Source organism: Artemia sp. Qi Xiang Cuo, chromosome 16, assembly GCF_049724085.1.
Source record: "Artemia sp. Qi Xiang Cuo chromosome 16, ASM4972408v1, whole genome shotgun sequence".
NCBI classification, from domain to species: domain Eukaryota; kingdom Metazoa; phylum Arthropoda; class Branchiopoda; order Anostraca; family Artemiidae; genus Artemia; species Artemia sp. Qi Xiang Cuo.
In genome coordinates this window covers 38,626,348-38,641,085 of record NC_142809.1, presented here as the reverse complement: position 1 = coordinate 38,641,085, position 14,738 = coordinate 38,626,348, and the positions used below count along the sequence as shown (strand labels likewise).

At 36.6% G+C, this 14,738-nt stretch overlaps 1 protein-coding gene across 1 annotated transcript in view; it reads right to left on the bottom strand.

Annotated features, from left to right (window-relative positions):
* Positions 1-1,035: 1,035 nt before the first annotated feature.
* Positions 1,036-14,738, bottom strand: part of LOC148942881 (signal peptide peptidase-like 2B) — a 104,379-nt gene continuing 90,676 nt past the window's right edge. Inside the window, exons 12-13 of the mRNA XM_089102096.1 lie at positions 9,529-9,677; positions 1,036-3,601 (exon numbers count right to left, since the gene is read on the bottom strand). Of these exons, the coding sequence (XP_088958222.1) occupies positions 3,488-3,601; positions 9,529-9,677 (263 nt within the window). The 3' untranslated portion in view covers positions 1,036-3,487. The remainder of the gene's footprint in view (positions 3,602-9,528; positions 9,678-14,738) is intronic.

Below are 14,738 nucleotides of genomic sequence, written 5' to 3'. Positions count from 1 at the left end.
AAAATGTGTTGTTGTGCATTTTTACTACGTTTTTACAAGTCGGACAAACCTTTCTGCCCCGCATTGAGCCTTCAGGTAAATGCTGAATTGGTTCTAAGGAAGAGGCGGAAGGGGGGGGGGGGCAGGGGGAGGTAGAAATTGATATGTAATATCTCTTGATTTCTGGGAGTATATCTGTTCTACGCTGTTATTGCGAAAATAAAGAGTAACATTAAACCACAAAATAAGCAAAATTTACTCCGTATAGGAGGGCGACTGCCCCTTCCTCATTCCCACCCCCATCTCATGGTCGTAGAAACTTCGGAGGGTGCTTATTACAATCAGACATTGAGAGTTCTAGTCCTTTTTAGTATAAGTCGAGAGGGGTTCGAGACTAACCAGCCCCTGTCTTAAGACTGTTTTTGATATCTGGTCCTTTTGTTACCCCCTAGGACATCTGATCGACGTTTCAAGGTACGTACCTTGCATTTTCTTCTTGGCTGCTCAATTTTGCATGTGGGGGAATTTTCTGGGGGGGGGGGTAGGGGCTGGGGGTGGAGGGCGTAAATACCTAGACCCATGCAGTGCATAGCCATGCTACCACTCCAATACCCAGAAAGGAGATGGGGTGACTACCAGAGGGGAAACGAAAAAGCAAGACCCTCCGTCAAGTCTACCAGAGAAACCTGAAGCACATCTAAACAATGGTCCAACGCCGGTGGGAAGTCGTGTAGCCAGCAGCATATTTAAGCAATAATAGGTGGCTCTGTCTTGGTTTACTCTTGCAGAGAAGAGGGAACCAAGGTTTAAGGTACGTTCTTGTTTTAACACAATTTTATTAATTTCTATGGACGGTCACTTTCCGAAAATAGTTCACAAATATCATCAAGCAAACAAAGAAAACGGAAATATATAAAAACGGTTGAATTTATTAAGAAAGAATAGTCAAACGCTATAAACTACCTAAAATAACTATACAAGTGGACCAAATCCAGAACTAAAAAAAAAAAAAAAAAAAAAAAAAAAAAAAAAAAAAAAAAACACCAGAAGAGTAAATCAAGGTGAAAAAGTGATAAATATTTTAGCTTTCTGTTTTAACGCATAAACTGTGCAGCGTAAAAACATACATGGAAATCTATAATAAAGAATTTTGCAAATCAAATTTACTTTGGCAAATCAAATTAACCTGGGTAATAAAAATAGAGTCACAAAATAAATTTATGTAAAATACCTCACAGCAGCATATCATAGGAGCAAACTAACCGAATAAATGAATTTTGGCATCAGCAATTTTTCATTAATACAAAATTTCAGACCAAATTTAACGAAAAAAAAAGAAAATACAAAATAATGTAACTGTTATTTATTGTTCAGTTTAATTACTTTTTCGAAATCGGGTCTTTTTGTGCCCTTTCACTACACAAGTTCATTTTTCAGTTATTTTCTTTTCCTCTTATTCTCTGATAATGTGTGTCCTAAATTATTCGACAATTTTGTGTTTTGGTTTTACTGCTTTCCGTGCTTATATCGTTGTTTCTCCTTGATATGCCCCTCTGTTTTCAGTTACATTTTCTTTTTCCACCCTTTTGTTTTTAATCTGTTAGACAGATAAGAGCTCATCTTCCATTTCATTCATTTATGTTTTGCTTTTTGCTTCTATTTTATTAGATCTGTTCTTTTTCAACCGTAGATACGGAATCCAGATTTTTTTTCGGTTCAATAATAAGAGTTTAAAAACACTGAAAAAAGTGAAATTGTAAAATTAACATTTTAAGAGGCTTCTAAATAAAAATTATTAGATGCAGAATCTACCAGCTTAAGTGACTGGACAAAAGTTACTAGTTACATTAAACAACTTTGAGAAAAACAGAAATTGAAAATTCAGAAGTAAAACTGATTTACTCTATTGCGGAAAGTTTCTGAGACTTTAGTGCCACACCACTTAACTTACTTTTTGCGCAATCAAATATAAGTTTTTTCTAGAAAACTTAACATTTTCCAACTGATGATCTATAAATTTTAACTGAAGCCAAGCACACGGGTGTTTAAGGTTGTTCAAATAGAAAATTTTTTATGTATGTTAATTTTTACTTACGGACTTTGTGTTTATTATGAATTTTTTACTTACTTTCTGTGGCCATGATCTACGAGACTTCTGTCCTAATAAATCTATTTATCTATCCATGTTTTTTCTTGAAATTTGCATTCTTTTTATGAAATTATTCAATTTTGCGACTGAACTCCTTATATACTTGGACACTAAATACAGATTTTTTATTCAAATTTTGTAAATTATATCATGGAGCACTTTTAAAAGTTACGTTCATACTTATTTTCAAGGGTTCAGTACAATAGTGAAACAAACCCTTTCCTTTTTTTCATTTTTGAGCTGTCCATTTCCCAACATTTCTGAAACTCACTGTTCTTGTTTTTTTTAAGTTTTAAATCGTACACAGGTCAAGACACACATATTTCAACAGTTTTTGAAGATATCCAGAACAAATAACTAAATATAGACATGACATTGGTATATTACCCTCAGCTTTTAACCAGAAAGCTTTACTGGTATTACAAAATTATAACTACAAGAAAGAAATTCTATTTTAATAGCTTATCTTCACAAACCTATATATTCGAAGTGGCTTTTCCTAAAACTACAGCCTGACTATGAAACCAGTCATAAAATATTTGCTAAATTGCTTGAATTTTTCTAAATACTATATTTCGTTATTTACTAAAATTATCACCTCTATAAAAAAAAAGCGTATTCTAAAAATATGCATGTCGATTCTTAGGATTTGAATACTATTGGAGTTTATTTGAACAGCTATTTCCCTCTGTGTAAAGAATGTAACGTTGATTGAAAAGAATTAGGAAGTAGTATTAGTGGGGGCAATTTTGCTGAAGTTTCTTTTTTGCAAGGGCAGCACAGGGGGTGGGGTATTGTGGGGAAACGCCCCTCGAGCAGCCAAATTACACTACAAATATAGGGAGTTATGGGACACACCGAGATATCTCAAATTTCGGAGAAGGGGGAATGGAGGGTCAAAATCACAGGCATTGAGCGTACACGTATTTATAGCCACAAACCGTTATGTTTATAGTATAATTACCGAAGAGAGGGGGAGAGAGAGAGAGAGAGAGAGAAAGAGAGAGAAAGAGAGAGACAGAGAGAGAGAGAGAGAGAGAGAGAGAGAGAGAGAGAGAGAGAGAGAGAGAGAGAGAGAGAGAGAGAGAGAGAGAGAGAGAGAAAGAGAGCGAGAGAGAGAGAGCAATGTGGCGGGATAGGGAAGGGGGGGGGGGTAAAACGACTGTTTCCAATACAAAATAGAACCGTTCATTACAATCCTTAAAGTAAGCCTAATACCTGGTGCATGGAATGCGAAAATTGAAAGAGTATAAAAATAACTAAAAACCAACTCCTTAAATCATATTAGAGAACTAGGGTGTTAAGGCGCATATAAATTACAGAAATCTAGCTTGAACCAGTTCATTTAGCCGAAACACTTTATTGATTTCCAGCTTGACCTTGTTCAACATCGGCAGACATATCAACGGTGCCATAAGAAGGGGAAACACCATCAGTACTGTCATCAGGCGAGCTGATTCTATTTGTATCATTCTGAAAACAAATTAAACAAAAATATACAAGCACATAAATACAAATTGATTTGAGCTTGAGGTTATCTCTTTGTCGCAAGCTGCAATTTTAATTTAGCTAACCAGATTTTGGCTGATAGATTTACTTTTTCTTTAACAGTGCTTAGAAATATAATACTTCATTGTTACAATAATTCATATAATGATAAAAAAAAAACGGATACAAATATTTACAAACGCGACCAAAAAAGTAATGAGACTGGCGATATTGCAAGTGATCTGGCAACCCTGCATTGTTGTCCTTGAGAGAGCACATTTGTCAAAACTTTCCCATTGCTCAAAATTTAAGTTTTTACTCCGTCAATTTTGTGTAAAGCTTGGAGAATCGACAAGTGTGACGTTGAAAAGTTAAAAGAGGCCTGTGGGGAGCATGCTTCTTTATCCCGAGCTTAACTTTTTCGTTGGCACAAAGCAGTTTTGGAGTGTAGACATAATTTTGAAGGTGAACAACGTTAAGGGACGCCTTCAACTTCAAAAACCGACGAAAACAAAGAACATGTGAAAATACCTCTGAGATTAGGCCACTGTTTAACATTAATGTTGACTAAACGACTAAATTTGAACAGACTTACCATTCATAAAATTTTGAGTTAACACTTGCAATACGAAAAGTCTGCTCCAAAATGGCGCAGAAATACTTCTCAATTGAGTAGAAGGAATGCCAAAACACAAGAGTCTTGATCTTTTGAACAGAATCACTAATGGGCAAGATTTCTTTAGTCGTGTAGTCACAGCTGATGAATAATGTATGTTTATACACGATCCTGAGACCAAGAGGCAAAGTGAGGAGTGACACCCTTGAAACTCTCCTCGACCAAAGAAAGCTCGAATGAGAAAGTCAAAGATCAAATCATTGCTGATTCGTCTGATTTTTTTTTTACAGAAGGAGAATTGTCCACAAAGAATTCATTCCTCCAGAAAAAACTGTTAACCATTTTTTTTTATAAAGTCGTGTTCGAAAAGATCAGAAAAAAAGGCATTCTCGTAAGATCCTTGAATTTCAGAAGAACAACTTGAATTTTTCTTCACTTCTTCAAGAAAACTCTCGTTTCAGTTCCACAATTAAAAGTTGAACTGTTTCTCTTCTTGGGGAAAAATTCCGAAGAGAACTTTAACTTTTCTTCACTTCATTGAGAAAATTCAAAATTAAAATGGAACTTCTTTCTCTTCTTGGGGCAAAGCTCAGAATCGAAGTATAGCTTTTTCTATCTTCTACAGTAAAATTCCGAACAGAACTTGAAATGTTTTCTCTTCTTAGAGAAAATTCGGAACTGACGTGAAACTTTTTTTTCTCTTCCTTGGAAAAATTCAGAATTGAACTATAACTTTTTTTTCTCTCTTCCTTTAGAAAACTAAGAAGAGAACTTGAACTTTTCTTCACTCCTTTGAGAAAATTCAAAATCAAAGTGGAACATTTTCTCTTCTTGGCGAAAAATTCAGAAGATAACTTGAACTTTTTCCTTTCTTGGGGAAAAATGATTTGACAGCTCTATGAGGGAAATGATAGAATACCTTTTGAAAAGGATTGCTTAGTTCGGGTATGCAGATATGACAGCCCTGAGGGAAAAGATAGAATAATACCTTTTGAAAATGATTGCTTAGTATTAGAGTATGCATAAAGTCGAAATTAATAAAGTCACATATATTTGAAACGATGATATGACAGCCCTGTGAGAGAAATGATAGAACAAGGAAAAATTCAGAACTAAAGTGGAACTTTTTCTCTTTTTTGGAAAAATTCAGAATTGAACTGTAACTTTTTTCTCTTTAACAAAATTCAGAATTAAAGTGGAACTTTCTTTTTCTTCATGGGGAAAATTTCAAAAGAGAACTTTTCATCACTTTTTTTTGAGAAAACTCAGAATTAAAGTGGAACTTTTTCTCTTCTTGGGGAAAAATTCAGAATCAAAGCATAACTTTTTCTATTTTCTAAAAAAAATCAGAACAGAACTTGAGATTATTTTTTTTCCTCTTCTTTGAGAAAATTCAGAACTGAAGTGGAAGTTTTTTCTCTTCTTCGAGAAAATTTAGAATAAAACTTGAACTTGTAATGAGCAGTGTGAGAGTCATTTTAAAAGGAATAGTGTTGAAAAAAAAATCACCCACAAGTTCTCCCATCTTATAGATGGCAGCACAACCGCTTGAACACATATGCATAGTGAGAGAGACAAGCAAAACGTTAAGTTCATTTAGGTTCACTTAGCATGGCGCACCATGATAAGTGAACCTAAATGAACTCAACTTTTTGCTTGTCTCTCTAACTGTTCTCTCTGAATTCCATTCTCTCACTAATATGAACTTTATTGAAAATCCATCGTTATATTAGTTCTGGTTGCTATGAGCGGTTGTTAGGGCCTCTTGGTTATTTTTAATCCACTTTATTTGGAGTCCCGTTAGTAACATGAGTAGATTTATCGTCATATGCTAAATTTAGATCTAGTTTCGGATGTAAACCCCTTATACTACTGACTATACGGTATTAAAAGCCTTTATCATTACTGGAAAAAAACCTTGTTAACTTGGTGGCCCTCGTTTACCCCCTCCCTCATGGAAAAGACCCCCCAGAAAAAAACGAAAAATACCCCCCGTGGAAAATCCATCCTCGGAAAATATCCCCTCCAAGAAAATACCACCCCCACGTGGCTGGTTGGCCTCCTTCATCCCTTTAGACCTTAAAAAAGGACTAGAACTCTCAATTTCGGTTGTAATGAGAACACTCCGAAATTTCTGCGACCATGAGGTGGAGGCATGGATGAGGAAGGGACAGTTCCCCTTCTATAAGGAACAAATTCTGGTCATTTTGGGATTTAATGTTACTCTTTAGTCTTTACTTTCATAATAACAGCGTAGACCAGACATATTTCCAGAAATCATAAGGGAGTAGATATCAATTTTATATTTTTGATGAGTTTTTTGAAATTTCTTTTGTACCCCTCCCCCCCCCCCAAAAAAAAAACTTTTGCCGGAAAATACCCTTTGCTGGCTTTTTGCTGGGAAACTTTTCCGCAGAGGAGGGGATTACCGGCATGATTTAAAAAAAAAAATCAGAAATTGAAGTCTTTTTTAAATGAAAGTGCGCTCCAAAGAAATTTGTCACCTGAGTTTATCCGCAAGAAATTTTCTGGGTAGAATTTTCAGCTAGAATGGAATTATATGGGGGAACTTCCCCTGCGGGGGGAGGGGTATTTTACGGGCAAAAAAATTTTCCATGGAGGAATTTTCCGTAGGGTGAAGGAATTTTTCATGGGGATCCGATTTTCCATAAAAATGATCAGAAATGAAATTAAGAAAAAATTTTTCTCAACTGACAGTAAGAAGCAACATTAAAACTTGAAACAAACAGAAATTGTTACGTATATGAAAGCGGTTGACCCCTCCTAAAGACCTAGCTCTTTACGCTAATGTTTTGACTTTTTGTCTTAATTCTCTATAAAAGAATGGAGCGAGGTCCTGAGGAGAAGGCAACCCCTTTCATATACGTAATAATTTCTGTTCGTTCAAAGTTTTGACGTTGCTCCTAACTTTCAGTTGAAAAACTTGTCTTTTTTATTTAATTACTTACAGATATTATTTGTTAATGGGAAACATACGGAACAAGTTTCCTAAAGAAAAGTAAAGAGCTTCATTAAACCAAAAATGAGCAGAAAAAATTAAAATAATCTTCAAAGTAAACAACTATGGAGTCTAATAGAACTTAAAAAACCTTTTCCACAATTAAGCTTGTCAAAAGATAGTAAAAAGCTCCATTAAGCCAAAAATGAGTAGAAATAAATTGACATAATTTTCCAAGCGTAAAACTACCACAGATCACCATCAGTAAATAAATGAAACCGAAAATGAACAGAAAGTACCATAAACAACCGAATTAAAATCAAAACGAGCAAAAATTAGCATAGGTAGGGCTGACAACCCTCCCCCGCCTTCTCAAGACCAGAACATCATTTGCACTTTACGGAAAACAAAACACATTTTAAATGTTTTCGCTTTTTTGACTTTAATAAATAAAGAAGCATCAAGACTATAAGGAATAAATATCAGAATATGTATATTAAACTGACAATACACGGTTATTTTAATTTTTTTAAGTAAAGTGCAAATTATGTTCTGGTCTTGGGAAGGCGTGGGGGTTGTAAGCCCTACTCCTTTTAATTTTTGCTCGTTGAGTTTGACTGGGTTATCTATTGTCATTTCTATTCGTTTTAATTTCATTCACTGGACTTGCATGCAAAAGGGGGGGGGGACTGAATTTTCTTGGACTCACAGGTAAACAAGTGACCTATGCCTAATAGGCTTGCCCGCTTAGAGTTTCAGGCGGACTACCGTGTTTTAGGATTATCCAAAATTCTCAAATTTGGAAAACCTTATTTTCCATGAGGTATTTTCCGCGGGGGATGCTTCAGCTCGCCACGACACAAGGAAATCACGGTAACAGTAATAAAATAACCTTCGATGGATCATTCCATATGGATATAAAGAGCCAAACAAAGCTGCTTTTCAAGCACTTTAGTCATTTTTTCATCAGATTTAAGAGGTCATTTTATACTACGCTTTCAATAAAGGTACAGCTTGGTAGAGCAAGGTACAGCAAGCTTGGTTCTGGTGTTTTCCTTGCAAATATGATTCTGCACTTGCAAATATGATTCTACACATAAAATTGACTTGGCTAGATAATCACCATTCGTTTTAGGCTATACAGAACTATGCACAAACAGAAGACAATTTTAGCAAGTGGTATAAGGGCATAATAATTGGCTGAAACTTCAGACAAACTATAATGCACCTTGTCAAAGGAAAAATCCCCTCAAATATGCGTGAAAGACCCTAAATCGTTAAAAAGGTCAGTTAGGCCTGAATAAACTTTTCTCGGGGAGGGGAATACCACCCTTTTAAAACCTTGGCTGTGTGCACTTATATTATGAGATGTATTATAATGTCTTAACTAAGATGTATAAATTAAAATAGCCGAAAGCTATTGGACTCGTTCGCTCACGAGTCCAGGGGACTTGTCTGTCATGTGTTAATCCTAAAACACGGTAGTCCACCTGAAACTCTAAGCGGGCAAGCCTATTAGGCATAGGTCACTTGTTTACCTGTGAGTCCAAGAAAATTTAGTCCCCCCTTTTGCATGCAAGTCCAGTCGACAATGTCCGTCATGAGTCAAACCAAAAATCTCGATCATCCCTTAGTTCTATAGCTATCTACCTTAGTTCCACCCTAGGATAGATGAATGGATGATAGACTATTTATCAACCAGTGGAAATGCAATCATTTTTATACAATCCTGAAAAAAGCTTATGCCAGCTTTGCCTCTCACTCAGACTAATCTGTCTTGGCTTTGTCTCCAATTGGCCAGTGGTTTGATGGAAACTTGATTTTAATTCATTTTTTTTCTTCTTAAAGACGAGTACCTCGACGTGGAAACTGTTAGTACTAAGCCTACTGAGGATTCCTTTATTTCAGTTTCCTTCTTCTTCTTTTTTTTGAGGAGGGGGAGGGGGAGGAGTTTCCAAAGGACAGATATGATAATAGAGAAGCCTATTTTTCCAACATTTTATAGTAAAGCTTCCACGTTCCATATGTTTTTTGTGAATTTCTGAGCCTTATGCGGGCAGGGCACCTCCCCAAAATGACAAAACTGTATCAACACAAACGCTGTTTTCAGAAGTAGGGCGATACAAACGTCACTAAACTGTCTACGAATTATAAACAGGACTCCACTTAAAATATGAAATTGCATTAAACCTAAATACGAGACCCGTCGCAAATTGCCCCCCCCCCCGCCCCGAAAAAATGCTTATCTTTCTTTTATATAAATTTTTGGTAATTTTAAACGATAATTAAATTAACTCAAAAGCTGATTTATCTTAATATAGTAATCAAAGAACAAACCTCTTTCCATATCAGCTTTAGCTCGCCACGACACAAGGCAATTAGGGTTACAGTGATCACAGTAAAGGGTACAAGGTATAAAAGGGCAGGTTGAGCCATATCCATAACAAAGAGAGCGACAAATGTTGTTATTAAACCCAGAGCATAAGCTGAAAAATAAATATAATTTCAATTTTATTTCTTAGATAGGTACATATTGTACATGCACCCTCGTCCTAGCTTCAGAAGAAGGAGGTAGGAGTAATTTTTCTTAGAAGGAAAGTTGTCTGATCTCTACGAAATATTTTTTACGGCCAAAATCTTCCACACTTTTGCAAGATTTTTTTCGGGCAGATCAATGGGAAACCGCGTGCGCGAACCTACCTGGTTATCAAAAAGACATCATTATATAATTGAAAAATGGAGAAGATCATAACTATACAAAGGAGGTAGAATAAGGACTCAACCAAAATAATCTTAGAAAAATGAATTTGATTGAGCAAAAGTCTCGAGATTATACCTAAATATGCTCTATTTGTAGTACCAGATTGATACTTTACTTTTTAGAAACCATCAGATTTTTCACGTCTCACTTGGTAGACAATCCTTTGAGGTCGAGTAAGAAATTTAAGATACTCCGACAGCGTTTTAGCGAAAATTTTGTTTCCAAGTGCGAGCAGCTTTGGACCAACTTATAGGGGGAGGGTTCCATCTATTTCCTATTTAATTAAGGATATGTAAAGGTCTGATCTTATGGTTTACTCAGAAAATCCTCAGATACAGCTTCCATTGGTTGTGCCAAAATAGAAATTGCACCACACTTAATATATCACTTTTACCCTTAAATTCTAAGAATAAGTTTTACAACAAATCTATCTTTTTCTATAGCTTGATATTACACCCAGATAACATATATACCACGTGACCGACAAGGGAGTACTTATAAAGCATTAGGGAGACCCACTCAACACAGTTAATTACACGGATCTTTGAAAGTATAAGAGGAGTTCCGCAAATTCTAAACTTATAATTTTTCTGGTGTTATGCAGTCAAATCAAGGGCAAAAGATACTTCAAATGCCCATCGGTCACTGTGTCTTAAACAACGGTTCAGTCTTAAAAACTAATTCATAAGCATATTGCAGGGCTGCCACCAAGTCTTGACCATAGAAATAGTAACTTTAGGTACCTTTGAAATAAAAAAAAGTGACTAAATAGTAACCAAGAGTAAAAAAAAGTGACCATATTTAGGGACCCACAAATAACAATGACTGGTCAAGATCGCCAGCTTTGGCCCCGTTACAAGTTAGCTTCAGAAAACTAGACACTAAATTCAGGTCTAGATGATCATCATTAGCTTTTTTTTTCCAGATACATTGACTTTATTCGTATACAAGGATACAATGAAAAAAAGAGAAGAAAACACAAAACAAAAGCTGAAAATTGCACAGTACTGACTTTAGAAATCACTGCCTTCAAATCACTTCTTTTTCTTGGGGAGGAGCGGCAAAATCAAGCTTGCCTGCCTTTTCAACATTTTCTGCTGTCTGCACTCGTTTTTCTTGGCAGTTTCTCTTTCTTCACTTAGCCTTTTCGTCGCTGCTTCAATCATTGGCTGGGCAATCCCTATTTCCACAAGGTGTTTCGCTTTTATCGCCTTCTTTAGTTTTTCATTAGCTTCCTCGATCAGCTTATCAGTAACTTTTCCTTGTTCAGTGTGATTCAATTTTATGTCTTTGAAATTTTCTTCCAATGCTTCAATCTTCTTCTTTTCGCTTGCTATCAGCTGCTCGTTTTCTTTCTGCTTGGCAAGTTTCTCTTCTTCCTCCTTTCGACGCGCTTCCATTTCATCTTTTTTTCCTACGCTCATAGCATTCATACCATCACAAATCACTAGCCTTGTATTTAGCATCTTCAAACCCATGCAGGTTTTATCCTCAGTTAAAATACGACCTGACTTTGAGAACGTTCTCTCGTCATCGGCATTGCCATGTGACAGGGACAAACTGGCCTTTACTACCCCAGAGATCTGGGGGTACTTCGGGTTACCTCGACCGTCTTTCAGGTCAAAAAATACTTCCTAAATTCTTCAACTCTACGCGTGGCAATTGTCGGCTCAGGCTCAAGCTGTAGTACCGCCCATTCATCTTTGACTCTGTCACAATTTACAGCGAAAGGCATCACTTGACAGATCTTCAACAAGTCGGAGGAACTTCTGGGAAGCTTACGATTTTCACGGCGAAGGCAACGAAAATATTTCAAGACAGATCCATGTGGAGGCATTTTTTTGCAAAATATGCTTGGACACAGAAACGTAGGCTTCTTTGACCTTGGTACAAAACTGAGCACGTTCTAACTCTGACAGATTTGCAAGGCATTCTCCAACTCCTTGGCCACACTCTACGTTTTATAAGGAAAAAAAGTTATCAAACACGTCTAAATCTGCGACCACGACGCTCCGTCTACTGTGAATATCCGCCAGAACATCAGGTTTCAAGCACCTACTCAGCAGGATAAGCAGAAGCCTGCTCATTTCTTCATATAGAACATGGACCAGAGGGTCCTCCCGCTGGAACATTCCAGTGAAGCCAGCAAACAGGTAAGCATGTGAGACGACGAACAAAACCAGAGCTTTTGTTGCAGGTGATTTTAGCAACGAAACAATTTCAGTATATCAACTGGACTTCATTAACTGTTTCTGTTTTGACGGAATGTACTTCAAAAGGAACTCAGTAAGTCCATTCCACTGCTCGAGGAGCCTCCTCGCTGCTTCTCCAAGAGTAAGCCACCGGGAGGTAACATGTTTCAAAAAACGATGAACCAGAAGCCCAGGGGAACATTGTATCTTCGTGTATTCCTCTGCACGTAGGGGCCACCCGTGAAAAAAGTAGTACACACGAATTACAAGGTCAGAAACAGCCTGTCTGTGAACTTCTAAGCCTTTCAAGAAAGCATTGTGAATCATATGAATATTACAGGTGCCAACATCAATGAGGCCTCGGTCCCTACGTAGCAACTTAACCTGTTCATTAAAAAGTCGTCACACTTTCTTGTTGACATTCGGACCGTCGCTGCCCAACATCAGAAGATTAGCAGAAGGTAAATCTGAATTAGCCAAGGACTGTTGCAAATGTGCTAGCAGATTTTCTGCTGTGGCTCTTCCAACAAAGAAAGTCTCTAAATTGACAGCAGGAAACTTTTTCTGCCAACTCAGACCCATATCGTATCAGGACGTTCAGTTCTTCCACACCTTCGGCGTTTGTTGTTTCATCATTAAGCAATGTGAAAAAGGAAGAGCCAATGTCTTGAAGGAGCCTTTTTCTAAAATAGGGATACAATACTTCTGTTATTAAATAACCGAGCTTGGTTTGCCCAAGACTGAAGTCTTTAGCAGCAGGATCTCCAAACATTGCTCTAAAAACATCACCGAGACCATCGCATGAAGCTGCTGATATATCTGATACCACGTTCTTTAGAGCCCAAATCAGTTCTGCCTTTAGCGACGCATCTCTCTTTGCATTCACTTTCAGTTCAACTTGGTGATCCTTTCCGGAAGCAAGAGTCGAATGTTCACAGGCAGCAGACCTTGGCTGAAGAATTAGCTGCAAGGGATTCAGCGAAGCTCTCACATTTTCTACGCGGTTTGCTCCTTGGGAATGTTGTAGTATCGCTTGCCACCCTTTAACACAACTGAAAGTCTTGCAACAAACTTTACAAAAAGCCTCTTCATCACTCTTTGTGATTGCGCACCAGTCACCCACGCATCGTCCCGACTCGTCGACTTTTTTTTTTTAGCCAAGTGGAGTTGAAATTACACTTCCCCATTGCCAGAACCTTCAACACTGAATAACATTAAAATATGCAAAAAAAACATTAATATCTAACGGTAATACAAAGTGGATATTACCATAGCCTTCGTTAGCATGCCATTGAAACAGCCAAAATTGTGTACTGGACATTCTTAAGACAAGGAATAGTATGGTTGCAACTATGAAATGATCAGGTGAAACACAAATCATGTTTTTGTTACACTACATATGTGTAGATGTATCTACATGTGTGTCAGATGTGCATCTGACAAAACCATTTTATTAAAAGTTTTCAAACGTTTAAGCATTATTTGAAAAGGGAATAAAAAAAAAGTCCAAGCCCCATAGAATAAAACAAAATAATCTCGCACATGGCCAACCACTACGCATTATGAGGAGAACGCAGTTCATAGGCTTGATGTGCTATTCAAGGTTCCTCTTCAAAAAAGTGACTTTTAGGAACTTTTCAAAAGAACAGTGACTTTTTAGGGACCTTTTCAAAAATAGTGACTTTTAGGGAAATAGTGACCTCGGTGGCAGCCCTGATATTGGCGAGGTTAAACTAGCCCCATCTTTGGTAAATGGACCTTGATTGGTTACTCATTTCGATGTAACTTGGCCATTTTGCCAGAAGAGGAGAAAGGACGACATGGCTTTAGGCTTAATATATAAACAGTCAAACCTGTTTTAAAATTTCATTATTCCTTACTTCACAGAATTGGAATCCACAAGGTTGTTTTTCATGACAAATATATAATTCAATAGAACACAGCGCTGCACGTTTGGTAGGCTTAACTGAACATCAAACATTCTTACCATACACTCAGGCCAGGCAATCACGTCAAGAGAGATGGGCCTTCAGCCCGTATCCTCTCGTTTAAGAAAAAAAAAAAGTTTTTTTAACTGAAAGTAAGGAGCGACAATAAACTTAAAACGAACAGAGATTATTCCGTATATGAAAGAGGCTGTCCCCTTCTGAACGCCTTGTTCTTTACGCTAAATTTTTTTAATAGTTTTAAAAAATAGTTATGAGAGAGTCAAACTTTAACGTAAAGAGCAAGGCGTTGAGGAGGGGACAGCCCCTTTCATATACGTAATAATTTCTGTTCTTTTTTTTAAGTTTTAATGTCACTCCTTACTTTCCATTAAAGACTTGTTTTTTAATTTAATTTCTGAAAGTTTTTGAATTAATACCGGTTTTGATTTTGGCTTACCGGACATGAATAATTAAAACAAAATTTACATAATAATTAAACTTTTTTTTTTAGTTAAATGACTTTCTCGAAAGTTGTTTAATTTTAATTATGAACGTTTTTATTAGTAAAAAAATATATGTACCTTACGAATTAACTTACGTAACGAACTTCTATATTCGTATATTTTTATTACATACATAAGGGGATTTGCCCCCTATTCAATACCT